Below are 26,184 nucleotides of genomic sequence, written 5' to 3'. Positions count from 1 at the left end.
AGTTGGAAGAGGGGTAGGAAGGAGGAGGAGGGAAAGAGGAAGGAGGAGAGGGAGGAGTGTGAAAGAGGTGGAGGAGGAGAGGGAGGAGTGTGAAAGAGGTGGAGGAGGAGAGGGAGGAGTGTGGAAGAGGTGGAGGAGGAGAGGGAGGAGTGTGAAAGAGGTGGAGGAGGAGAGGGAGGAGTGTGGAAGAGGTGGAGGAGGAGAGGGAGGAGTGTGGAAGAGGTGGAGGAGGAGAGGGAGGAGTGTGGAAGAGGTGGAGGAGGAGAGGGAGGAGTGTGGAAGAGGTGGAGGAGGAGAGGGAGGAGTGTGGAAGAGGTGGAGGAGGAGAGGGAGGAGTGTGGAAGAGGTGGAGGAGGAGAGGGAGGAGTGTGAAAGAGGTGGAGGAGGAGAGGGAGGAGTGTGAAAGAGGTGGAGGAGAAGGAGGAGTGGGGAAGAGGAATGAGGAGGAGAGAGAGCAGCCTCTACTCCTCTGCTAACCAGGCTGTGGCAGAAGGACGAGGAGTCCAGCATGGGGTCTCTGCTCAGTATTGCAGCTGATGATTCACGGGGCCTCAAACATGAATACAGTTTAGCACACAGCATGCTGACCACCGCCCGTTAGAGCGCACCGCAGACCCTAATGATCCATACGAGTAATCAATAACTGGCCTACCCGGTGCCGTGAACCTGTGTTGTAATGTTCAGCAGCCTGTGTGAGCTGGTCCTCATGGGCATGATGGGGGTTTAAAGGTTAAGCCTGCAGGCCCTGGGGTGCTTTCTCTGACAGGATCTGCAGACGCCTGTTCTGTCATCTGCTCTGTAACAGAGATCCTGTTCACACACACTCTCTCTCTCTCTCTCTCTCTCTCTCTCTCTCTCTCCCTCTCTGTCACATTCTTAATGTCTGTCTATAGTCTCATAGACGACACAGCTATGTATAGCTTTGTTGAATATGACTCAAACAAGTCACACGCGTGACAGTGTGTATCATGAAATTAGCACTTCACTAACAAAGCTGTCGCTGCTATTCATGGCAGAGAAAATCTCACCTCCAACCTTCCTGTTCAAGCAAACTTAAAAGGTGATGGACAGACATCGAGAGACAAAGAGAGAGACAGACAGAGATAGAGACAGACTTGATGGACAGAACATATCCCATCTGCAGGCTGGGGCTGAAAGGCTTGAAGTTCTCCACCAGCATGTCTTCCACCAGACAAGGTGGGTGGATGAGGGTGGAGCAGACAGACCCCGTCTGCCTGTGACTGATTGAGGTCAGCACAGTCATCATGGCTGCTTCTCATCCTGATTGGTTGGCTGAATGGAACCTTCCTGTTCTGTTCCACAGAGTGGAAACCAAGCAGGCTGGAGTGTGGTTACTATAGAGATGACGGGCACTGTGGGGCCTTGAATTTAGTGTTTTATTCTGCTGAGCTCTGTCTAAGCCTAACACACACACACACACACACACACAGGGCCATAGTTATACTGTACTGTTCCCAATAGAGAGGCCGGTAGTATTATCTACTTCGATAATAATAGACTTCTATATTGTTTAGTCAATACTGAACAGCCAAGGTCAGAGAGGAGGGGAGGATAGATAGATGATAGGGTGGAGGAGAAAGAGAGAGATAAAGAGTGAGACCGAAAGAGAGGCGGATGGATAAAGAGTGAGACAGAAAGAGAGAGAGAGAGATAGAGAGAGATAAAGAGTGAGACAGAAAGAGAGAGAGAGAGATAGAGAGAGAGAGGGATAAAGAGTGAGACAGAAAGAGAGAGAGAGGGATAAAGAGTGAGACAGAAAGAGAGAGAGAGAGGGGGATAAAGAGAGAAGCCGAGAGGGAGGATGACAGGTGTGTTATTCCTAGCTCTCTTTACATGCTGTTTGCTCTAGTACTCAGAGGTCATAAAATATAAAACTGGAGCTCAGCAATTCACACACACACACACACACACACATACATACACACACGCCTACACACACACACGGACGCACGGAAGCACTCACGCACGGACCATACAAACACACACATTGCAAAAGGCCCAACTGCTTCACTGTCCTACCATGTAACATGGACATTCTCCTTTTGTTCAGTCTGTATATTTTCTCCCTCACTTATCTTTTTGGGTAGATACAGGTAACAGGAGTTTAGATCACTTCTGCTCTCTCTTAAAATAGTCTTTCTCTGTCTCTGTCTCTCTATCTCTCTCTTTCTCTCTGTTTCTCTCTCTTGTTCTCTCTCTCACACACACACACACACACAGAAAAACACATATTTGTGACCTGTATGTCACTATGTAATTTATAAACTGAGGGAGCGGAGAAGGTTGCCAGATTTGTGATGATCTTCTAGTCCCCATCTCAGTCACCTCATTATATACAGCCCAGCCATTTACCAATGGGTTGCCTGATTGCTGGCTTTTGAAAGGTTGCCAGATTCAGGCACAGATGTAAAGCTAATCTCCAGTTTACTGAGGTAGTTCTCTATCAATACATTACACATCTTCTCACAGATGGGTTGCCAGGTTGGAAGGGGGGGAATATGTATATGGGGTATTGGTCATCATTAGGCTTCAGCCTTTCTGCAGAAAGGTTGCCAGATTGTAAAATGTTTTTTCCTGATCTCCAGCACAAAACAACAGATGGCATTGCCAGATTTAAGGTTTTAATGTTTTAATCTATTCTCATTTACCTTTTGCACCAACTACTACAGTTTAGAGTCCCTACACTAACTTAAGGTTGCAAGATTGGTGTGGTTGTCAGTGGGTTTGCATTCAGGTAGTCTATAACACTTCACGATACAAATGTTTTTCCAAGTTATTGAGACACAGGGTTGCCAGGTTTGATGTACCCCAGTTGCCAGGTTGGTGAACGGGGTGGACTCACCTGCTCTCCAGTGGCACATTGCTGCCCAGGACCCAGCTGTCCTGCAGCGGCACGGACTCAGGGGGCGTGGTCTGCAGCTCGGCGGGTAGGCCCGCCGGAGGGGCGGGGCTTGGTGGAGAACGGCGATGCGATTGGCTCAGGGAGTTGTGATGGTTGAGTGCTGTCACTGACGGCTGCAGCTTGTGAGGGGGTGGAGCTGGAGGCAGCGTAGTCGGGCCCTGCTGGTGGTGATTGGACGGTTGCTCTGTAAAAAAGAGAAGGCGGGGTTAGTGGCTTTGTACGATCTGATTGGCAGGCTTCAGTACTAAGGAAGAGGGAGATGAAAGAGACAACCTATCACAGCACAGGACTCCCTCTCTCTCAGTCTTTTTACATCTCCCTCGTTCCCCCCTAAACCATATGCTCTCTTGATGGGTTATTGAATTAGCCTCTCTTTACTAAACCACACACTCACACTCATGCACACACACTTGCACACACAAACACACACACACTTGCACACACAAACACACACACACACACGGCCGGGTTGGGTTGGGTGCAGGCTTGATTACAATATAACAGCTGGACATGATAACTGCACTGCAGTTTATACCTCCTGACTAATGATAATGTTAACAGCCTCTCATACAGAATGATTTCAGGCTGTTACATAGGAAAACGACACTCTGTGTGTGTGTGTTAGCAGGTGCCCCTGTTCTATTAGGGAGCTAGGCAGGATGTGAGAGCCTACAGCAGGATGGTACAGAACGCCATGTCATTCAAAGATACTCTGATGCTCAGTACACACACTCACACGTACACCGATGCACACGCATACACTCACACACACTCACACACACACACACACACACACACACACATACACACATACACCCACACACACATACACACACATACACCCACGCACACACACACATACACAGCCAGCCTAGGGCATAGACACACACATCAGATTCAGGGCATCTGAGTAGTGACAGTTTACACTGATCAGTTTTGACAGGGGTGCAAACAGCGCCCCATCACCCGACACATACTCACACTCCCTCACACACACTCACATAGTCACACATACGCACATGCTCACACATACACACACAGCCAGCAACCCTTCCCCAACTTAGTGTTTTTATTCCATTTGTGTATGCTGTGGGTAGGGGTTATTAGTGTGTGTGTGTGTGTGTGTGTCTGACAGAAGTGTCAAACCCATGCTGACCGTGACACCAGGCCCAGACCCCAGCCTTTAGATAGAGGTGTCACATCATTCTCTTCTTCCTGAAGCTTTGAAGCCAGCTCGGTCTGAACACTGCCCGATTGGAGTGAACAGGCCTTCATAGAGGAGGCAGAGGACTATGGAAGAAGGGAGCTTGAGGTAGAGAGATGGAGAGGGAGTCAAAGGGAGAGGGAAATGGAGAGTCTCCAATAAAAAAAAGAGCTGCTTATGCAGACAATTGGAGCAGAAAGCAGGTGAGGAGGAAGGAGGGATGGAAGGATGAAGGGAGCGGCGAGTTGGAGATTAAAAGAGAAAAGACATTCAAGAGGGGATGGAGGAGGGTGGGATCAAAGCTACTCATGAAATGTTCTTGTTGCCATTTGCTATGACAGCCTACTGTCGTCCCCTGGAGTTAACTAACACACAACTCAAATATCTCTCTGTCTCTTGGTCCGTCTTTCTCTCAAACACACTCCTGTGTGCACACTGACGCACATACAAACTTCTAAATGTTTTCTCTCCCTGTCCAGCTGTCTTGTTTAAACAGTATAATTCTCTTTCTCTCTCATCCCCTTCCCTTTTCTCGTCCTCCTCCTCACCTGCCTCTCCCTCTCCTCCTCTTTCTGCCAGAGTGCAGTCTATCCATAGAAAACTCAGTCCTAAGAGGAGCATTTAAGACCTCTAATTGAGGGACTACATTATTTAGCACAGGTCTCAGGATGCAGGGTAACACACACACATTATCTCTCCCTCTCCCTCTCTCTCCCGCTCTCTAGACAGCAGATCAGGGGAGCTGTTAGCGTTCACTTGGCAAGGTGAGCCAATCAGAGCCTCTGAGGCTTATGCACAGCCAATGAATGCCCTGAAGGCAGGAACGTTTGGCCAGAATGGCTAACCAGGGCCTTAGAGACTGGTGCAGCTAGCCAATCAGCTGCCATCCATCATAAAACAGTTGCGGCAGGAAACAAAGTGGTGGGAACAGAAATGAATATAGATGTGAAAGTAAACAGCAACATCCAGCCCTCCTACACAGAGAGAGGCCGGTCTGGGGTCAAGTGTCGCCCTGCGCCCCATCCTGCATGAGTGTGTGTGTGGGGGGAGGGGTGGGGGGGAGAAGAGAAAGACAGATGTGAGTTTTTACGAGGATGGCTTTGAAAGGTGATCCTGACTGATGGTCTGATGGCTGTCATTCGTCAAGGGGTCTGTCCTGTCACATGCACACACACAGACACACACACGCACACACAAATACACAAACAGACACACACACACATGCTCCCCTCTGGAGAGGCTTTGAGAAGCCTGTCTGATTGGGATTTCATGGTAGCAGAGGAATTACAGCTCAGCCCGTTTATCTCCTAATGGTGAGACTGATACCCATCACAACCTGGCCCTGAGTGTGTGTCAGAATGTGTGAGTGTATGTGTGTGTATGTATGCAGGCATGCATGTGTGTGTGTGTGTATGGGTGTGACAGGGAGAGCGTGTGTGAGTGTGTGTGTGTGGACGCAGGAGATTGAGTTTCTTATCTGGTCAGCTCTCTTTAACTGGAGTGGTTTATTCTATCTGCAGGCCTCTTCTGGTGGGTTTTCAGAGCTTACACACACGCACACACACATCCACAACACACACGTACTCACATGCATGCAGGGTTTTCAGAGTTTACACACACAAACACACACACAAACACACACCTGCATAGTGGGAGGCCAAAGCTGACCAAGTGGAGCAGTCACCCCCAGTTTACTAAATCCGTCAGCTTCACTCACACAGTATTTGGTATGTCTTTGAGATTTTCATTTACCTCTCCATCTCCCTTTCTCCCTTTCCAACGACCTCCTCATCCTCTCCTGATTTCCCTCCGCCATATCTCTCTCTCTCTCTTTCTCTCTTTATCTCGCTCTCAGCTCTCTCTTTTAGCAGGCATGGCAGAGCAGCTAAATTGACATTTCAAACAGACGGCATGTTGTAGCGAGGCAGCCAGCCGTCACTCTCCCCATCACATGCACACACACACACACACACACACACACACACACACACACACACAGGAAACACATAGGAAAGGTTATTTGTCAACAGCGCAGCTGGCTGTCATGTCTCACCTTGCTCCTGTTGTACTTCTCTTTTATCAAGCTACCTCCTTCTCTCACTCTTCTCATTCTACCTTCTTCCACTCTCCTTCTTTCTGTCTCTCCCTATTCAATCTTCTTTCCTCTCCCTCTCGTCAACAGCAGATGATTAAATAACTCCAGGTGTGGAACATAAAGCTGTGTGAGTAGTTCTTCAAAGAGCAAAAGAGGGGGAGGAGAGAGGGGAGTGGAGGGAGAGAGACGGAGAGAAGAGGGGGAGAGAGACAAGGAGAGGTGAGAGGATGGAGAGGGAGAGAGAGAAGGGGAGGTGAGAGGGAGAGTGGAGGGAGAGAGAGAGAGAAGAGGGGGAGAGAGACAGGGGGAGGTGAGAGGATGGAGAGGGAGAGAGACAAGAGGAGGTGAGAAGGAGAGTGGAGGGAGAGAGAGAGAGAAGAGGTGGAGAGAGACAAGGAGAGGTGAGAGGATGGAGAGGGAGAGAGAGAAGGGGAGGTGAGAAGGAGAGTGGAGGGAGAGAGAGAGAGAAGAGGGGGAGAGAGACAAGGGGGGGAGAGAGGGAGAGTGGAGGGAGAGAGAGAGAAGAGGGGGAGAGAGACAGGGGGAGGTGAGAGGATGGAGAGGGAGAGAGAGAAGGGGAGGTGAGAGGGAGAGTGGAGGGAGACAGACAGAAAGAAGAGGGGGAGAGAGATGAATGAAAGTGAGAGGATGGAGAGGGAGAGAGAGAAGAGGAGGTGAGAGGGAGAGTGGAGGGAGAGAGAGAGTCAGGAGATGAAGAGAGCGAGAGTACAGAAAAGGGAAGAGGGGGTTTCTGGGGGTGATGGAAAGTACAGAACGTGAAAAAGAAATCTGAATAACATCTGAATCTTTCTGAGGAAGAGTGAGATGGATGGAGAAGAGGGGGGAAAGTCTTGAAGGGGGGGGGGGGGCACACACACACACAAACACACATGCACAAAAAACACATGCAGCCTCAAACACACCAAGGCAACAGCTGCCTAAAGAAAAATATTAAATAAATCACAGCGCTCATTTTAACACTGCAGGATGGAACACAATTACACCATTTAAAACCACAGAACAACATTAACTAAGACTCCGATTATTATACCAAGGTTGTGGCAGATATTACATACCTGATGCATACAAGACTTTAACCACTGACACACACACACACACTAAGACACACACTAAGACACACACACACACCAAGACACACACACTAAGACACACACACACTAAGACACACACACTAAGACACACACACACTAAGAAACACACACACACACACACACACACAAACACAAACACACACACACACACGGACATGCAGGTAGCCAGAGGCAGAGTGGTATTTATGAAAGATAAATATCAGCAGGTTATGACATTTATCAGAAACAGGACTGTGGGACAAAGAGCTTCTTAAATATTGACCAACTGAGGGAGGAAGCATTAGAGGAGATCAATAGAACCTGCAGACTGGGAGAGGAGGAGCAGAGGGGGCAGGAGGAGAAGAAGAGAAGAAAGACTGAGGAGGGTGGAGAGAGAGGGAGGGGTTCAGAGAGGAAATATCTCTCAGATGGTGAAAAGATGAGAGTGTTGCTAAGAGCCTATAACAGATGATTAGACGGACCACACTAAATGATTAATTATGCCTGAACTGTGTGTGTATGTGTGGGTGACTAAGATTGAGTGTGAGAGTGAGCATGTGCATGCACTTCTTCATTGATGAGCTGGTCCAGTGTAGGTCCAGCCTGGTCTGCTGGTTTAACATGGTATCGTTACACAGACTAGAGCCAGTCAGACACACAGCTCCACCAGTGTGAGAGCTGGAACACAGTTTACCACGTGCTTCTACTCTCCTAAGCTCCACACAACTCAAGCACAGAGGTAGCACACACACACACACACACACACACACTGAAAACAACTTTACTTTGTAATCTGTTGTTGGTGTTCTAGAAGTCAGTGAAGCGCACACACTCACCCCCCTCCAACACACACACACACACAAGCCTGACATGGCCCTGAGAGAACAGAAACCATCCTGCTTTTCTACTTGTCCTTTTTCACCTGCCTACCCACCTCCAGAGAGAGAGAGAGAAAGAGAGAAATTTAAGGTACCACTATAGTTTTGCACGTGGTGAGGAGAGGGTTTTGTCTGCTGTGTGTGTGTGTGTGTGTGTGTGTTCAAGGGGGCCCTGCCTGCTCCAGTAAATGTTATTGGAATTCCTGTGCTGTAAAATTGCTCCTTTCATGCCCACTGCATCTGACAATAGAGATCCACTGTGAACGAATGGAGAGAGAGACATAGAAACAGGAAGGGTGAGAGACATAGAAACAGGAAGGGAGAGAAAGAGAGAGTCAGCAAGGGAGGGACAGAGAGAAGGAAAGAGAGAGAGAGGGAGAGAGAGAGAGAGAGAAAGGGAGGGAGAGAGAAAGGTAGGGAGGAAGTCAGAGAAAGAGAGTGAGAGAGCGGGAGCGCGAGAGAGAGAGAGAGAGAGAGAGAGAGAGAGAGAGAGAGAGAGAGAGAGAGAGTGAGCAGGCAGAGAGACCTGTACTGTCAGCCCTGTTTCTCTTTACATTGCAGTCTAGTTGTATTTGTAGTGGATGTGTTGCCGTGGAGACAGTTTGAGAACAGATAAGCTGGCTCAGTAGATGTTGTTCATTGCAGAAAGACAATTTTACACTCTGGGAGACTGTGTATGTGTTTGTTCCATATTTCTGTTTTTCCTTTCTTCCTGCCTTTATTTTCAGTCTTGCTTTCTTACCTTCTTTCCTTTCTTTGTATTTAGCTCTACCTATCTGTCCCTCTGGGGTTGGTAGAGGACAGAAGAAATTAGGGAATTAAACAAGTCTCTTTGAGGGAGCGCAGTCCAGAAACTTCCACCAACACAGTGTGTGTGTATGCGAGAGCGAAAGAGAGAGTGCTTGTGTCTAAGTCGGTCAACCTTTAACCTAAAGGCTTTCTGTAAGCACACGACCCTCTGCCCTCCTCCTCTCCCTTCAGTCTTTGTTCTCCTCCTTTACCCAAGTGCTGCACTCATCGCTCCTTCCATCATCAACCCCCCCTCTCCTTTCTCTCACATTCTGTCTGTCCATCCTTGACCTTTTGCAGCCTCTCTCTATATCCAGCAGTCTGTCTGTGTTCTCTCTCTCCTGTCTGTCTGTCTGTCTGTCTGTCTGCATGTCTGTCTGTCTGCATGTCTGCATGTCTGTCTGTCTGTCTGTCTGTCTGTCTGTCTGTCTGTCTGTCTGTCTGCATGTCTGCATGTCTGTCTGTCTGCATGTCTGCATGTCTGCATGTCTGCATGTCTGTCTGTCTGTCTGCATGTCTGTCTGCATGTCTGTCTGTCTGTCTGTCTGTCTGCATGTCTGTCTGTCTGTCTGTCTGCATGTCTGTCTGCATGTCTGTCTGTCTGTCTGTCTGTCTGTCTGCATGTCTGTCTGTCTGCATGTCTGTCTGTCTGTCTGTCTGTCTGCATGTCTGTCTGCATGTCTGTCTGTCTGTCTGTCTGTCTGTCTGCATGTCTGTCTGTCTGCATGTCTGTCTGTCCTTTGTCCCTTTTACTCTTTCTTCCTTTCTTTCCCCTCCTCTTCTTCTTTCTCTGCTGGAATTCAGCCTTTCATCGTCTCTCAGTTCATCTCCCTCGCCTTCATCCTTTCCTGTTTCGCTCCTCTTTACCCAGACAAGTCTTTAGTATGGGCAGCTTGAAGCATTTGCACTGACCCTGTCATCTCTCTTTTCTTTCTCCTTCTCTTCTGCTCAGTCAGGTCTTTTCGCTGACCCTCTCTCCCCACCTCTCCACCTCTCACTCTCCACCTCTCCACCCTCTCTCCCCACCTCTCCACCTCTCACGCTCCACCTCCATCCATCCTTCACCCGCTTTCAAAACAGGTATTTTAGTATGGGCCACCTCGCTCTCTCTGTCTCTCTAGCAATCCCTCAATCTCCTTCTCTCTCTTTCGATATCTCTCTCCCCCATCGATGTCCCCTCCCTCCTTTCCTCCCCCTCCTCCCTCCTAGTAAGGCTCCAACCAGGCTGTTAGATTTAGCTAAGTGATCCTAGTCGCCATGAGGCTGAGACGTGTGACGCGCGCGTGTGTGTGTGTGTGTGTGCGCTTGGTGTGTGAGATCCCTGTGAGACACACACACCAGTCTCTTCTGATAACCGACTGAACGTCTCCAACCCCCCTCCACACACACACACACACACACACTCCCACCTCTTGTTAAAACTCCTTCCCATTCAACATCGATTAAAGGCGGCGCGGGAGCAGATTGACTACTTAGACATAAAGGATGTTTTACGGTTCCTGATGTTTCAGCCCAGACTGGTGTCTATCACTGGGTGGCGTCTGGACGGCTCGGGGCTTTGGCTTGTTTGAAGCTTGGGGAAAGGGGAGCTATGGTAGATGTTTGAAGCTGGGTGGAGGGAGGGAGGGAGGGAGGATGGGGAGCTGTACGATGGTATGATGAATACAGGATGGTGGAGGGCGGGGGCGACGAGGGCTCATGACCTACAGCGCTGTAGGTCTAGATGGCTATCAGCTGTGGAGCTTGAACCACTTGAGTTAAAACGTGGTCATGGGAAGCCTAAACAGTGGTCTGATCAGACCTCCTCATGACCACGATGTAATGAAGCTTCTTCCATGAAGACATAAACACACACTGGTTCAGATGGTGCTGTGGTTAGCTGTGTGTGTGTGTGTGTGTGTGCGTGCACGCGTGTGTGCAGTCTGTGTGTGATTATAATGAAAGCAGAGGGCATCATAATTGTTACCACGACACCAGTGAATGTAGCCATCAAAGCAGGGATGAGCAATCAGGACAGACCATAATAGTTTAGGATGAGAGGCAATGATCCAGAGAAGAGCTGGGTGTGATTATGACAAGTAATGGATGCACACACACACACACACAAACCGAGGCCTAATTTAAGAGTGAAAGAGTGGCCGTTTTTACAGGTTCTGTTGTTTCTGTGACACTAATACACAGAGACTAAGCTCAGTGCTGTGACATGAAGGCTCGATCACTGCAGTGTGTGTGTGTGTGTGTGTGTCTGTGTGTGTCCAAAAGAGATAGATACATGGAAAGAATGAGACAGCAGAAATTGGGGCAACTCAAGAGGTCTCTCTTCCTAATACACACACACATACACACACAACCCCACACACAACCACACTAACTCCCTACGACACAAAAAAAGACTACACATATGAAGTATGTGGGTATGTGACCCTTATAAGTCAGTGTGCAGGTTGAGCACCGTTCTCTCACTGCCTCTCTAGCACCGTTCTCTCACTGCCTCTCTTCCCCTGAGGTTCCCTCCATCAATGTGGAACCCCTTCCATATTCAGTGAGGTCAGTAAGAGCACGTATATGACCACTAGCTAGACAGCCTCCCTCTCTGAAAGAGACGTGAAATGACCTCTACTACACTCGATGATGCGCCTCCAAGATAAGTCCCATTGAGTCAGTACTGGGTTGATGTACACAACGAGCCGAGCGGCTGACTGACAGGAACTTGAGAACTGGAGGTTCATATTGAGGTCTCCATCACATCACAGAGATCCCCTCCAGACTGAGGCCATGGGAAAAAGGCCTTCAAAGAATAGTTAAGAAAGAGTGAAAGAAAAATATATGAAATTTCCAATCTATAATCGTCATCGTCTCTGGTGGTGCCTGTCTGTCAGCCTATCAGAGAGCAGCCTGGTGCATCAGCCTATCAGAGAGCAGCCTGGCTCCTCCTAGACACACATGCAGCCATGTGAAGACAAACAAGGCTGCAAATTGCCATTGAGATTGCGGTAACAGTGTGTAAAGGCTGTTAGTGACAGAGGACTGAAAGAATGTGGAATCGCAGTCATAATGTAGACCTTATGATTGAAAGCTTAGGGGAAGTAACTAGTCACTGGGGTGTATTTTAGCAGGCCGGAGTTGTAAATTGAAGGAGAGAATGTTTCAATTAAATTATAAATGTTTAAATAATACGACATGACTGTTAAATGAATATCACATCAATATCGTATGAATTTGCATGAATACCACATACATTTATGTATGGACATACCTGTGTGCACGTTGTTTGAACACTGTATGAATGCTGTATGAACGCTGTATGAACGCTGAATGAATGCTGTGGTCTTACCAGTACAGGCAGCGTGACTGAAGCCAGCCTGTGTTACAGGTAAATACACTCCTCCTCCTCCTCCTGCTCCTCCTGCTCCTGCTCCTTCTCCTACTGCTGTGTACTCTTCCTCCTCGTCATCCTCATAGTCAGACTCTGGGCCGCGCTGGGGGACGCCGGCGCTACCTAGCAACGAGCCCCGGTTGTCATGGAGATTGGGTGATGGTGGTTGCGAGTGTGAGTGTTCTGATGGACTGGAGAGAGAAGATGGCATGGGAGAGCCTGAAGAGGGGAAGAGTAAATAAAACAAACAAAAACAAAACAAAAAAACAACAATAAACGGAAAGAACGCAAAGGAAACCACCACACCAGTAATACCACAACGGAACAAAATTACTCAAAAAATGAAGCTATGGTGAAGGAAGTGAGGCGGGACGTGTGATGACAGTGGATGGGAGAGATCCTGATTGGAGGTCACTTGGGAGAGTCTTGCTGAGGGAGGGTCAAGACTGAGTGTGGACGGGCATTGTGAAGCCTCGATTGATCGATTGTGCAACCTCGACATTTCAAGTTTTGGTATTCAGTTGAGCCTTTGCTAAAGTCCAGCTCATCGCCTACAACAACACACGGACAGGGACCATTCTCATTCATGATCAAGGCTTAAATCCATATCCCATTAATGAGTCCTTTAAAGATGATAATGCCTGAGAACTGCACACAGACATGCGCGCACAAAACACACTTCCTCTCTCTCAAAGACAAACAAGACACTAGGTAAAAGCATTTAAACAGTGTGTGGTTCACACCATCCAGATCAATAATAATGTTTTTTTCAATACCCAGGCATACAGAGCAGAGGATGTCCATCCAGGATGTTTGTGTTTGGCTTCAGCACGGGCATGTTGGCTGGGCTAGTCTACCTGACATGGTGATTCAACTGCTTTCTTGGGAAGTAGTGTCAAAATAAATAAAAATGATGGACCTACTGGCTGTGTGTCAAACTTCAGCTTCCATTAACGGGGTCGGGCTTGGACATCCTGTTGGGTGGGGTCGGGCTTGGCTGCTATATGTTGTCTCATACATAGACTGTTATAACCCTGTACTCAGGCACATCCAAACCTAGTCTCTCTTCATACATAGACTGTTATAACCCTGTACTCAGGCACATCCAAACCTACTCTCTCTTCATGGAAGTTTCTTTCTTACTGTAAAAGAAACGTGATGCAAGATCAAAAAACATAAAAGTATTGTTACATTCATTTTTCATGTCACCCACCCTCCCTTTCTTTTTCTCCTTCTCTCCCTCCAACTCTATCCATTATCTCGTTCTTTTTCTGTCTTTCGATCTCAGTTTGAGATTTCCTCTGCCGTTCTCAAAGCTTTGTGCTACCTAGGTCGTTATGGCGACAATCCATTAAAATCCTGGCACAATCGACCATTTTCCAAAAAGTCACAAATTTACAGACAACTGAAGAAATGACATTCTGTCTGAGTCTGCCTGAGTAGCACAGATGGGATTCCAGAAAAAAAAGAGAGACACACACACATACACACACACAGACACACACAGTTCAAAGAAATGAGCAGAACAGAGTATGGATGTTCTAACGAGAGGATGAGGTCATGCTCTGAGGAGCAGGAAGTTCTACAAACCTCAGAGATGATTGTTCTCATCTACAAATAGGAGATGGAGAATCAAGCAGCCAATAGAGACTTCACTGGCAGCCCAACAACCACACAACGGCCCACTTCCTCATCTTGGATTCGCATATAACCCATCAGGCATTGCAAGATAACAGGTCCTGATGGGAAACTGCGGCTGTAAATACATAACGGCTCACTTATACCTGACAGATGGGCCTCTTATAGGATATAACACACCTCATTCTCTTAGCCCAAGGCGATCCATCTCTCTCTCTCTCCACCCCCTCTCTCTCTCTCTCTCTCCACCCCCCCCCTCTCCCTCTCCCTCTCCCTCCCTCCCTCCCTCCCTCCCTCCCTCCCTCCCTCCCTCCCTCCCTCCCTCCCTCCCTCCCTCCCTCCCTCCCTCCCTCCCTCCCCCTCCCTCCCTCCCTCCCTCCCTCCCTCCCTCCCTCCCTCCCTCCCTCCCTCCCTCCCTCCCTCCCTCCCTCCCTCCCTCCCTCCCTCCCTCTCTCTCTCAGACATCCATTCATCTGTACTTTAATGCATGGCCATATCTCTCCATTTCCCTCCAAGCTTGTAGCAATGTTTCAATAACTGTATAAAGATATCACAGTATGTCCACACTGATAAGGTGAAGGCACTAACATTTCAATCAGTTTAAGAGGTGTAGCCATTCTGCTCAGTTCAGCTGTCCTTCACGCACGCATGGACCCACACACACAAACACACACAAACACACACACACACACACACACCTTGTCCCTACTGGCCTTGTGTATCATCAGAGGTTTTGTGAACCCTTCACATGGTCAGTCCCTGGCCTCCAGTAATTACTTCTTCTGTTCCTATTCCACCACACACACAAACACACACAATCCTTTCTCCTGTCCACACTCTAGAGACACACACACACTCCACTACGACAAAAAGCACAGGATGAGGGAGAGGGGGGAAAACAAGAAAATTCCATTAAGACTCTGGAGAGAAAAAGGAGCAAGTGTATTCTTTTAATTAATGTGATGTTTCCTTACTTATATAACCAGGATGGGGAGGGTATGTGTGTGTGTGTGTGTGTGTGTGAGAGAGAGAGAGCTGATGAGAGAAACACAATTAGAGTGCAGTCTGTAGGGACTGAAGCATGTTACCACCATTCTCTGCCCAGTCAACCAATTACACATCCATTAACCTGCCCCGGGCCACCGAGACCTGCATGTGTGTGTGTGTCTGTGTGTGTGTGCGACCAGAAGATAATGAGAGCGTCCCTTCATATCAGTAGTATATTAGAACTTTGCCTTGAGAGCTTCAGAACAGAACCCAAACTCTTGCTCCTCTGTCTCCCTGATCCTGACACACGTCTTGTCTTCTGTTCTGTAATGAGGACAGCACTTTGATGCCGCGGTACTTGCGTGCGTGTACCTTACTGCCTTTGGTCAAATGATGTTCTACGACAATCTTTTTCTCTGTCTAAAGGAGGAGGAAGAGGAGAGAGATACTGAGTGACATGGTGAGAGAGAGAGAGAGTGAGAGAGACAGGGAGAGAGACAGGGATAGAGGGACTGAGAGAGGAAGAGAGAGAGATAGGGATAGAGGGACTGAGAGAGGAAGAGAGAGAGAGACAGGGATAAAGGGATTGAGAGAGAGATCTCCCTGACAGCACCCCACCAGCCAGGCATGCTGGGAAGGTTCACAGGTGCTTGATGGGTAGGAACTGCCCCCTGTGGGTCTTGATGGCCTCGCTGTTGGCCGTGTGTGTGTGAGTGTGTGTGTGTGTGTGTGTGTGGGTGTAAAAGCCAGCATGGGACAATACTGGGGAGTGAAAGAGCTGAGACAATTAATAGCTCTACAAGGAACCAGGGAGAGGTGTGAGTGTCAGTGTGTGTGTGAGTGTCAGTGTGTGTGTGTGAGTGTCAGTGTGTGTGTGAGTGTCAGGGTGTGTATGTGTGTGCTGCAGTAAATAGTAAACAACACAGAATGAAGCCTCTGGATGATAGAACAATGTAGCATGGGGAACCCACAATCCTCTCTCTCTCTCTCTCTCTTTCACTCTATCTCACACATTCTCTCTCTCTCTCTCTCTCTCTCTCTCTCTCTCTCTCTCTCTCTCTCTCTCTCTCTCTCTCTCTCTCTTTCACTCTATCTCACACATTCTCTCTCTCTCTCTCTCTCTCTCTCTCTCTCTCTCTCTTTCACTCTCTCTGTCTCTCTCTCTCTTTCACTCTCTCTCTCTCTCTCTCTCTTTCACTCTCTCTCTCTCTCTCCCTCTCTCTCTCTCTCTCTCTCTCTCTCTCTATGCTCTCATTGCTTTGCTCTTTCTCCCTATTCTCTCCCTGCATTCCAGGCTTCATCTCTTCCATCTGCTCCAAAGAAAACAAACACAAACTTTTTAAGGAAAAGAGAGGGAGAGAGAAGAGAGCTGTGACAGAGCCAGCTGTGCAGACTCCCTGACCGCAATGCAGAGATGCACACACACACACACACACAATCATTCACACACTAGGATACCCATTCCACTACTAACAGAAATGGTGGAGGGTTGCAGAGGATAGATGTGTGTGTGAGCATGTGTGTGTGTGGGGGATGCTATTGTGTTCCAGTGTGTCAGACCATATCAGTAGTTTGATTATTCATATTGATCTAGAGTTGGAGGTGTGATCGTTTCCCATCTCACAGAGACAAGAAGCCTGTGGACACGCGTGAGAGGAGGGGGGGATAAGGAGAGGAGGGGAGGAGGAGAGGGGAAGAGAGGGAAGGAGAGGAGAGGAGGGAGGGGAGAGGAGGAGGGGAGAGGAGGAGGGTAGAGGAGAGGAGGGAGAGGAGAGGAGGAGGGTAGAGGAGAGGAGGGAGTGGAGAGGAGGAGGGTAGAGGAGAGGAGGGAGGGGAGAGGAGGAGGGTAGAGGAGAGGAGGGAGGGGAGAGGAGAGGAGGAGGGTAGAGGAGAGGAGGGAGGGGAGAGGAGGAGGGTAGAGGAGAGGAGACGCGGGGAGGAGCAAGAGGAGAGGCAGATAAAGAGAGCAAGAATCAAACATGCAGCTTATTGTCCGAACAGACGCGGACGAGAAGCAAGGGATCAGATAACGACAGCAAAGAGGGATGAAAAAGGGGGAAGTGACTGTAGCAGTCCTGAAAAGAAAAGACGAGAGGAACTGGGGTCAGTGCTGTTGAAAAATGAAGCGCCTCTCTAGATTAGCCTTTTATCTCAGACTCAAGTGACGGAGAGAACTAGCGCAATAGGGACTCTCTCTTTCTGTGTCATATTTATATACAGTACATTCATCTACCAAACTATATATTAACTTAATTTAGCATGAAAGACATCAAATCATGTCTGCCAGATCCGTAATTACCAAGCATGTGATGGCCTTGACATTCTGAAGGTCAAAACCCACGCACTCACACACCAACAATAAGGCCAACTTTGGTGAAGACTGGAGGGTTTACATTTAGTCATTTAGCCGTCGCTCTTATCCACAGCGACTTACAGTAAGTACAGGGACATTCCCATGAGGTAAGTGGGGGAAGTGCCTTGCCCAAGGACACACCGTCATTTCACACGACCGGGAATCGAACCGGCAACCTTCTGATTAATAGCCCGATTCCCTAACCGCTCAGCGATCCGACCCCCTTTAGCAGCCAGAGAAGGTGGCTATGCATTTTTAAATACAGTGCATGTAGCAGACTGCTAGTGTCATATGTTTAAATGAGCAAGGATGAGTTATGAGCTGGTAGGCAGAGAGGTGGACAGGTGTGTGTGTGTGGGTGGGTGTTTGTTTGAGAGTGCAGACATTAAACAGAAAAAGAGGAAAACGGCAACTAGAAACCAATCAGCTTTCAGCCTTCACCTATGACCCCAGCTGCAGGAACGAATTACAAAAGTCGATACTCGGTGCAAAAGGTGAAATTAGCCAATCTTCATCAGCAATGATGATATTCCACTGAGCAAATCATCACTGAGCTATTTCACTTTAACAGTACAACAGAGAACACTGTAGTCTGTGGCCACCCCCATACACACACACACACACATATAACGTGTGTACCATGTTTGACAACTTAGAGTTATATTACAGACCTGTAATCACATTAAAAAACATCTTGTAGTTGGGAGACCACAGCTCACAGAGCTTTTGTGTTGCCTGTGTGTGTGTGTGTGTGTGTGTGTGTGTGTGTGTGTGTGTGTGAGAGAGAGAGAGAGAGAGCTGGGTGTGTTTGTGTGTGTGAGCACACTATATATAAACATAAATGGGTCATGCACTGATGTTGTGATTGTCAGAAGGCCAGGGCAGCTGGACTGTGTGTTTCAAACTGTCCCCAACATGTGCACATCCACACACACACACACACACACACACACACTGTGAAGCTTGCTCTAGAGCCACAGACTAACACAGTTTGCAGTAGAATCCTGCTGTGAGGATGGACTCTTCCTTGGCATTGATACAGAGAACTCTCTCTGTCTCTCTTCATCTCTCTCGATCCTTCTCTCACACTCCCTTTCTCCTTCTCTCTCCGCCTCTCTCCCTCCCTCTCCCTCACCCTCCTTTTCAACTCCCACCTCTGTTTGACCTTCTTCCCCCTTGCCATAGGTGCTATCTATATCCCTCCTTCCAAGCTGTCTCTCTCCTTCTAAATGTGTCTCTCTCTCTCTCCCTCCCTCCCTCCCTCCATCCCTCCGTCGCTGCGTGTCTTTGTGCTTCCCTCCGAGCCGGGGGATCTCTCTAAGACCCAGCGTCACGCTGAGCATCTTTGATATGCAGATGACAGCAACACAAAGTCTCCTCTGAGAACGCCCAGCCTGCCTGGTTCCCAAAGCCCAGGCATGGTGAGGGGAGCTGGGGGTAACCTTGGAGGGACTCAGCCTGGGTGGAGATAAAGGACCGGGCCGGGCCGGAGTAAGAATGGAGGCAGGAGGAGCAGACATGATAATGGGGACCAGGGCATGGTGCACACCCCGGGGGGTGGAGAGGGCCCATATGCTAACACATGTTCGTAAACAATCACACACATACACACACACCGGCTCTGTTGTGCAGGACACAGGACAGATCAGTGATTGACTGGTCCTGAAAGCCTCTTTACAGCCGAATTTCCCATGTTGTGAAAACATCTGTCTGAGCGAGGCAGGGAGAAGCTTAACAAGCACAACAGACAGGGCTCCCTGGCACATTGTTAAACACAAGCCCTCCTCCACCCCCCGCCACCCTGAGAAAGAAAGGGATTTCCACCATGTATGGAGAAACCATTGCTATTTTCATCACTCCTTCTCTCTTTCTTTTTCTTCCCCAGCAGTAAGAGTCTGTGGTTCCAGTTTACTACTGACCATTATGGACTAGTCACATGGGAGGGAGAGAGGGAGAGCAAGGGCGAGCGGCAGAAAGAAATAGACTCCAGTGCGTGAAGCATGCCTTTACGACCTTATGACATCACTCTCTGATTCGAAACTTACTAGGCCTGGTGTGCGTGTGTGCGTGCGTGCGCGTGCGTGCGTGTGTTTTCCTCTCGCACTAACGAGGCATTAGGGCAACAGTTAAATTAGCCATGGCCTTCCTAACCGCGCAAGTGAGTGTGTGTGTGTGTGTACGCGCAGCAGAGCACGATGAAAGGATTAGTGTGGTGACGAGGCCCCCTAATCCAGAGTCCAGTGTTGGAGGAGCAGAGCGGGCCAGTGCCAGCCGCCCCTGCCCACCTCTCCTGGCACAGCAACATGCAAGGCCCCGGGCACCGGAGGGTTGGAGTGTGTGTGTGTGTGTGTGTGTGTGTGCTCGCACATGCATTAGTGGGGCTAAATCAGGAAAGTGTTTGTCAAGGGAGTCTACACGGGGCAGACACACGTACACCTTGCATCAGTCGAACGCAACTGTTGCCATGGCGGAGCCCGCTGGAACACGGAACGGGAACGTGGTCGTCGAGGGACACGGATGATGACGATGTCGCTTTGTCGACCAGGGACCGTGGTGTCGTCAGAGAGAGCTATGTCTAGAAATTAGTTCCTCTCTCTCTCTCTCTCTCTCTCTCTTTGTAATTCTCTTTCTCTGTTTTTCCATCTATCTCTCCCTCTGTGTCCCCCCCTCTCAGTGTCTCTCTGTATCCATCTCTCTCTCTGTCCCTGTCTTTCGCCCTGGCCTCTCCTCTTTGCTCTTTCTTTAAATCTTTTCAGATCCTCATCATCAATTTCCTCACCATCTCTCCAACCCCCCCCCCCCACACACACACACACACTACTGATCTCCCTCCCGCTCTCCCTCCCTCTCATGATCTCATCATTATGTACATAATGCACAGTATAATAACCAGTTATTGTTGTACCTCTGGGAGAGAAAGAGATAAAGGGAGAGGAGGGAGAGAGAGAGGGAGAGAACCTCCCCAGTAAATATTCATATAGTGTTGTTATTCTTTGTAGAACTTGTTATTCTTTTAAGAGTTATTTGTAGTGAACCAGTCAAACACAGCAGAGTGGATATGCACTATTATTAGATGCAATAAAGATACAAAACACACATCCACTTGGACACACCTAGTAGCCGGTGGGCATGTCTCAGCTGGTGTAGAACCAGCTGTGTGGGGTGTTGCATTAGAGAGGATGAGGATGGGAAGGAGCTGCCCGCCTACGACCTTAGAGAAGTGCAGACATCGAGTGTGTGTCTATGTGTGTGTGCGTGTGTGTGTGTGTGTGTATATGCTTGAGTGTATATGTGTATGTTTGTGTGAGTGTATATATGGTATGAGTGTGTGTATAGGTGTGTTTGTGTGGGTGTATATACTGTACACGTGTGTGTGTGTGTGTGTGTGTGTGTGTGTGTGTGATTGATGTTCCTTGTCTCAGGTCTCCCCTGGTCCTGGCCACAGTGTCTGAGCTCAGCATGGATTCAAACAGCTGCTACTGAAACCAGCTAACCAGAACCAGAGCCATCCTCCCAGTCTCTTATTATTATTATTATTTTTGATGATATTATTATTATTATTAGAAGTAGTAGTGGTGGTACTAGTGAGTAGTAGTGAGTGATAGTAGTAGTAGTGGTATTAGTAGTAGTATTATTGCATAGTACTTGAAAGTAAAGGTTTTCACTACCAGTAGAGAAGCAGGTAATGGGCAGCTCTGGTCTCAATGCAGGTCTACTTTCAGCCCTCTGATGTCATCAATGCTGCCTCACTTAGTCACACTCACCACCCCTAACGAGGATCCAGCTCGGGTTTGGACTAACTGCACCAGGCTGTGTGTGTCTGTGTGTGTTAGTGTGTGTTAGTGTGTGTGTGTGTGTGTTAGTGTGTGTGTGTTAGTGTGTGTGTGTGTGTGTGTTAGTGTGTGTGTGTGTGTGCTAGTGTGTGTTAGTGTGTGTGTGTTAGTGTGTTAGTGTGTGTGTGTTTGTGTGTGTTAGTGTGTGTGTGTGTGTGTGTGTGTGTGTGTTAGTGTGTGTTTCCAGATCAGATAAAGCTTTTTCCTCTGCAGCACCACTTTCCCTGATCAGCTTTCTTTTCACCTCTGTACATATCTACACACACCTCTCTCTCTGTCCCTCTATGCATTTCTCTGTTTCCCCTCTCTCCCTTCACCCCCTCTCCCCTTGTCCCCCACCTCTCTCCCACTCTCTTCCCATGTGTGCATGGTACGGTTCTGCAGACACAAGAGACCGTCTGTTTGGTGAGAGAAGGGGGTCCAGGGAGCGGGCTTGGTTCTGTCTCAGTTACACTTTTCCTCTCAGTGTCCTGGACACTGAGGGGCCAGAATCAGGGTGTGTTCCATGTTTTGGACAGTGTTAATACGTATATATAAATACAGTAGTAACAAATGGTATTTTACTTGAGCACTTTGCTGGCTCTGTTTAACCACAAAGGCACATCTACATTTACATGTAACCCTTTTTGAACACAGACACACACACACACACACACACATCCACACACAGGTCCTTTGTGTCTCTGAGTGATTGCTCTGATCTTGCCTGCAGGCTGAAGTTGACCTCCAAGCAATGCTGAGTGGTGCGGGTGTGTGTGTGGTTGTGTCTGTGTGTGTGTGTGTGTGTGTGTGTGTGCGCATGTGTGGTTGTGTGTGTGCGTATGTGTTTGTGTGGCTGTGTGTGTGTGTGGCTGTGTGTCTAGTCTTATCTATGCCAGTCTGACCTGGTTGGAGCTGAAGAACAGCAGTAATGTCTGGCTAAGAGTCCTGACTGCTCTATCATAGAGATAGGATGGCCTTCAACTCCTGTGGAAATCCTTGAAACAATCACTGATAACAATAGCAATAGATCAATTCATTCAGGGGATTTGACATTACAATAAGAGGTGTTTATAAAAAAGAAACAAAATAAATGGGAGTATGATGTGACATTTAATTTGTCATCATTGAACTTGCATTGACCTGACATTATTGGTGACAGGATGTATAATCTGGACCATAATATATCTTTGTCTCTTGCATTTAATTAATGGGAAAATTCCATTTCATTTTGAAATAGTAATCCCTGGTCACATGTGTGTGTGCCAGCAGATGGTTGTGTGTCCCAGTAAAGCCACACTCAGAGTTAAGGCCATATTTGATTGCCAGATTAGAACAGTTTTTGAGCGGTGACACAGAAAGAGATAGACACAGAGGGAGGCTGAGGTTGGCCAGCATTAACATTGAACATTTTTGTGTGTGTAATATTATGTGTGTGTGTGTGTGTGTGTGTGTTTGTGCTCATAAAACTGTGTGCAAATGTAATAGGAATAAATGGATCTTTTACTGGTAATAGCTGAACATTACTGTGTGTGTGTGTGGTGTGTGTGTGTGTGTGTGTGTGTGTGTGTGTGTGGTGTGTGTGTGTGTGTGTGTGTCGAAGACAGCTAATGAGAGCACCTGAGCACTGAGGTGAAGGGTGGAATGTGAGGATAGGGAGTAAGCACAGACCTCATTCTCTCTCTCTCTCTCTCTCTCTCTCTCTCTCTCTCTCTCTTTCTGTCTCTCTCTCTCTCTTTCTGTCTCTCTCTCTTTCTCTTCTCCCATCCTCCTCTTCTAAGTGACCAGACCCTCATTACCAGAGCCTGCTAAGTTAAGTAGAGAGCCGGGATCTTTCTCTCTTTCAATCACCCTGTGTGTGTGAACGTGTGTGTACGTGAGTGTGTGTGGTGTGTGTGATAACCACCCTCGGTCCATAGCTAGCAGTGGCAGTGAGGCAGCTTCAGTGATTTATTACCAAGCACACAAGCAGACAGGATAGAGCCCGACCCCACCCCACACACACACACACTCTCACACTCATTCTCTCTCTCTTTCTCTCTCTCTTTCTCTATCTCTCTCTCTGACATACACACACACACACGGTCAAGGTATGGTTCACATACATACACCAATACACACCTGCTATTGACATGGCTCTGTTTCACACACACATACACCTCATGTAGAACAAACATACACACCAACGTTTATTCTAACTGGGCAAACAGTCTTAGTGCAGCTCCTAGCCAGCTTAAATAAACCTTAATTAGACCTCACTGTCACAACTCCCTGAGAGGAGAGACACAAAGAGAGAGAGAGACAAAGAGAGAGAGATCATGAGAGGCGAGAGTTGAGCAGAAGGACAGAGCAGTCAAAGGTTCTCCACCTGCCACTGCAGTAGGTTGTTAATGACAAGCTGTCAAGGAGCCTTTTCATTTAATGTGTGAGATATGCACCACACACACAAGCACAATCAGTCTGCTGTCCATCAACAATAGGTATTGAGGATATGTCCGTAGGTCAGGAGTTAATACATAAGCTTGGGCAAAAGTAGAATGGGGGCAAAAGGAGGGCAGCATGGGGCAGTGAGGGGCCAGGAGCAGGGCAGGATGGGGGCAGTGAGGGGCCAGGAGCAGGGCAGGATGGGGGCAGTGAGGGGCCAGGAGCAGGGCAGGATGGGGGCAGTGAGGGGCCAGGAGCAGGGCAGGATGGGGGCAGTGAGGGGCCAGGAGCAGGGCAGGATGGGGGCAGTGAGGGGCCAGGAGCAGGGCAGGATGGGGGCAGTGAGGGGCCAGGAGTAGGGCAGGATGGGGCAGTGAGGGGCCAGGAGCAGGGCAGGATGGGGGCAGTGAGGGGCCAGGAGCAGGGCAGGATGGGGGCAGTGAGGGGCCAGGAGCAGGGCAGGAGGGGGGCAGTGAGGGGCCAGGAGCAGGGCAGGATGGGGGCAGTGAGGGGCCAGGAGCAGGGCAGGATGGGGCAGTGAGGGGCCAGGAGCAGGGCAGGAGGGGGGCAGCAGGGGTCAAAGGCAAAAATGGTATTAGGGGGGGGGGGGGGGGGGGGGGGGGCAGGGAAAGGTCCGTCTTTGTGTACGGCTGCTTTTTATACAGTCCACACTAGCCAAGAAATGTTGTGGGTTATACTACACACACACACACACACACACACACACCAGCCCCTGCAGGGGTCTAGGTCAACCATGCAGAAGTAGCCATATCCATCAGAGAGACTTAACACAACCTGTGAGACCACCAGTCAGTGTGTGTTGGTGTGTGTGTGTTGTCCATTTGACAGGCGTCTATTGTGAAGACAGACCATGCTCCAGTTACACAGGGACATCTGGGTCACCAGCTAAAACACCAGCGCTGGCAGTCCTGTCTCTGCAAATGATGTCTACTCTCCATCCCTCAGTGTTTGTGTGTGTGTGTGTGTCTTGAGAGTTTGTGACTAATGCCACAGCTGACTGCTAGATGAAGTACTACTGAAAGAGAACCAAGTGTAATATCGTTAAGGTAGGTAGCAGCTATTGAAAGTGTTAGAGACTAGGAAATGGAAGAGAGAGAGGGACAGAGAGTGAAGAGCAGAGAAGAGAGACAGAGAGAGAGAGAGAGAGAGAGACAGAGAGTGAAGAGCAGAGAAGAGAGAGAGGGGACAGAGAGTGAAGAGTAGAGAAGAGAGAGAGAGAGAGAGAGAGAGAGAGAGAGAGAGTGAAGAGCAGAGAAGAGAGAGAGGGGACAGAGAGTGAAGAGAAGAGAGAGAGGGGACAGAGAGTGAAGAGAAGAGAAGAGAGAGAGAGAGAGAGAGAGAGGCAGGTAGAAATAAATAGATGTAGTCCCTCTCTCTGCAGACTAACAGATATTTTGTGGGGAAGCAGGCAACCAACCAAAATAGTAACACACACTCATCAGGATTGACCACAGCGCCAAGGGGGTCAGGGTTCACCTGCCAGTGGGGGATGGCTGTGTGTAGACGGGTGTCTCTCTGGGCGTCAGCCCCCTTTTGAGGTGTCCGTGATTGATGAGGTGAGCTCTCTTTCTCTCTCTCTCTCTCTCTCTCTCTCTCTCTCTCTCTCTCTCACACACACACACACACACACACACACACACACACACACACACACACACACCCCATACCTCCAAACTGACGCCCTTCAGAAATGTCTCAATTAAAAGGGGACTAGGCTGGAATGCAGACAGACAGAGGGGGGATTGTTGAGCGGGCTAGGCATTCCTACACACTGGGGGGGGTGACCAGACAGAAAGAGAGAGAGAGAGAGAGAGAGAGAGAGAGAGAGAGAGAGAGAGAGGGGGGGGGGGGGAGAGGGGGGGGGGAGAGAGACAGAACGAGCAAGAGAGGGGGCAGAGAGAGATGGGGAGTGAGAGAGAAAGAGAGCGAAAATAAATTGTTCCATTTGTCTAATCTGAGCAGGTATTCATGGTCCACTTCTCTGTTACACTAATAGTGGGATTACAAACAACCTGATCCTTCATTTATTCCTTCTCTCTCCCCGTCTCTCCCTCCCTCGCTTCCATTTTCTATGTCCTCTTTCTCACTCCATCCATCATCCCCCTCCCATTCCTGGACCCCTTTTCTAGTTGAGACACACCCTTCTACTGTGAATGCATGTATGCACACACACACACTCCCACGCAGCCAAATACACACACGCACACACACACACACACACACTTCAAGCACAAGACGTTGAGTGTCCTCTATAGGAGTGCATCCCTAAGCAGAGTTAAGATCCCAAGACATTTCAGAGAGGAGCCTGGGGAGGAAAGAGAGGAGGAGAAGATAGGGAGGATGAGAGTAGGAGAGCATAGAGAGGAGGACAGGATGGGAGGATTGGTAGGAGAAGGGCAGGCTTGCTCTTGTATAAACTAACAGACATCTTGGTCGACATCAAACATCGTCTCAGCAGCTGCTTACTTGGCTATGGGGGGATATCTCACCATCTCTCTCTTCATGTCTCTCTTCATGTCTCTCTTCCTCTCTTCTAGTCCTGTCGTTACCTGGGAGGATCAGTGACAGGGGTGTGGCCCAGCCAACTGACTTT

At 48.7% G+C, this 26,184-nt stretch overlaps 1 protein-coding gene across 1 annotated transcript in view; it reads right to left on the bottom strand.

Moving 5' to 3' along the window:
* The window catches only part of tenm3 (teneurin transmembrane protein 3), a 175,066-nt gene that overhangs the window by 65,648 nt on the left and 83,234 nt on the right, over positions 1 to 26,184 (bottom strand). The window contains exons 4-5 of the mRNA XM_084686437.1: positions 12,315 to 12,575; positions 2,864 to 3,107 (exon numbers count right to left, since the gene is read on the bottom strand). Of these exons, the coding sequence (XP_084542563.1) occupies positions 2,864 to 3,107; positions 12,315 to 12,575 (505 nt within the window). The remainder of the gene's footprint in view (positions 1 to 2,863; positions 3,108 to 12,314; positions 12,576 to 26,184) is intronic.

This window comes from Hypomesus nipponensis, chromosome 22, assembly GCF_054491055.1.
Source record: "Hypomesus nipponensis isolate SF chromosome 22, ASM5449105v1, whole genome shotgun sequence".
Classification (NCBI taxonomy): Eukaryota; Metazoa; Chordata; class Actinopteri; order Osmeriformes; family Osmeridae; genus Hypomesus; species Hypomesus nipponensis.
The sequence above is the reverse complement of the archived record's forward strand: the minus strand, read 5'-3'. Positions and strand labels throughout refer to the sequence as shown.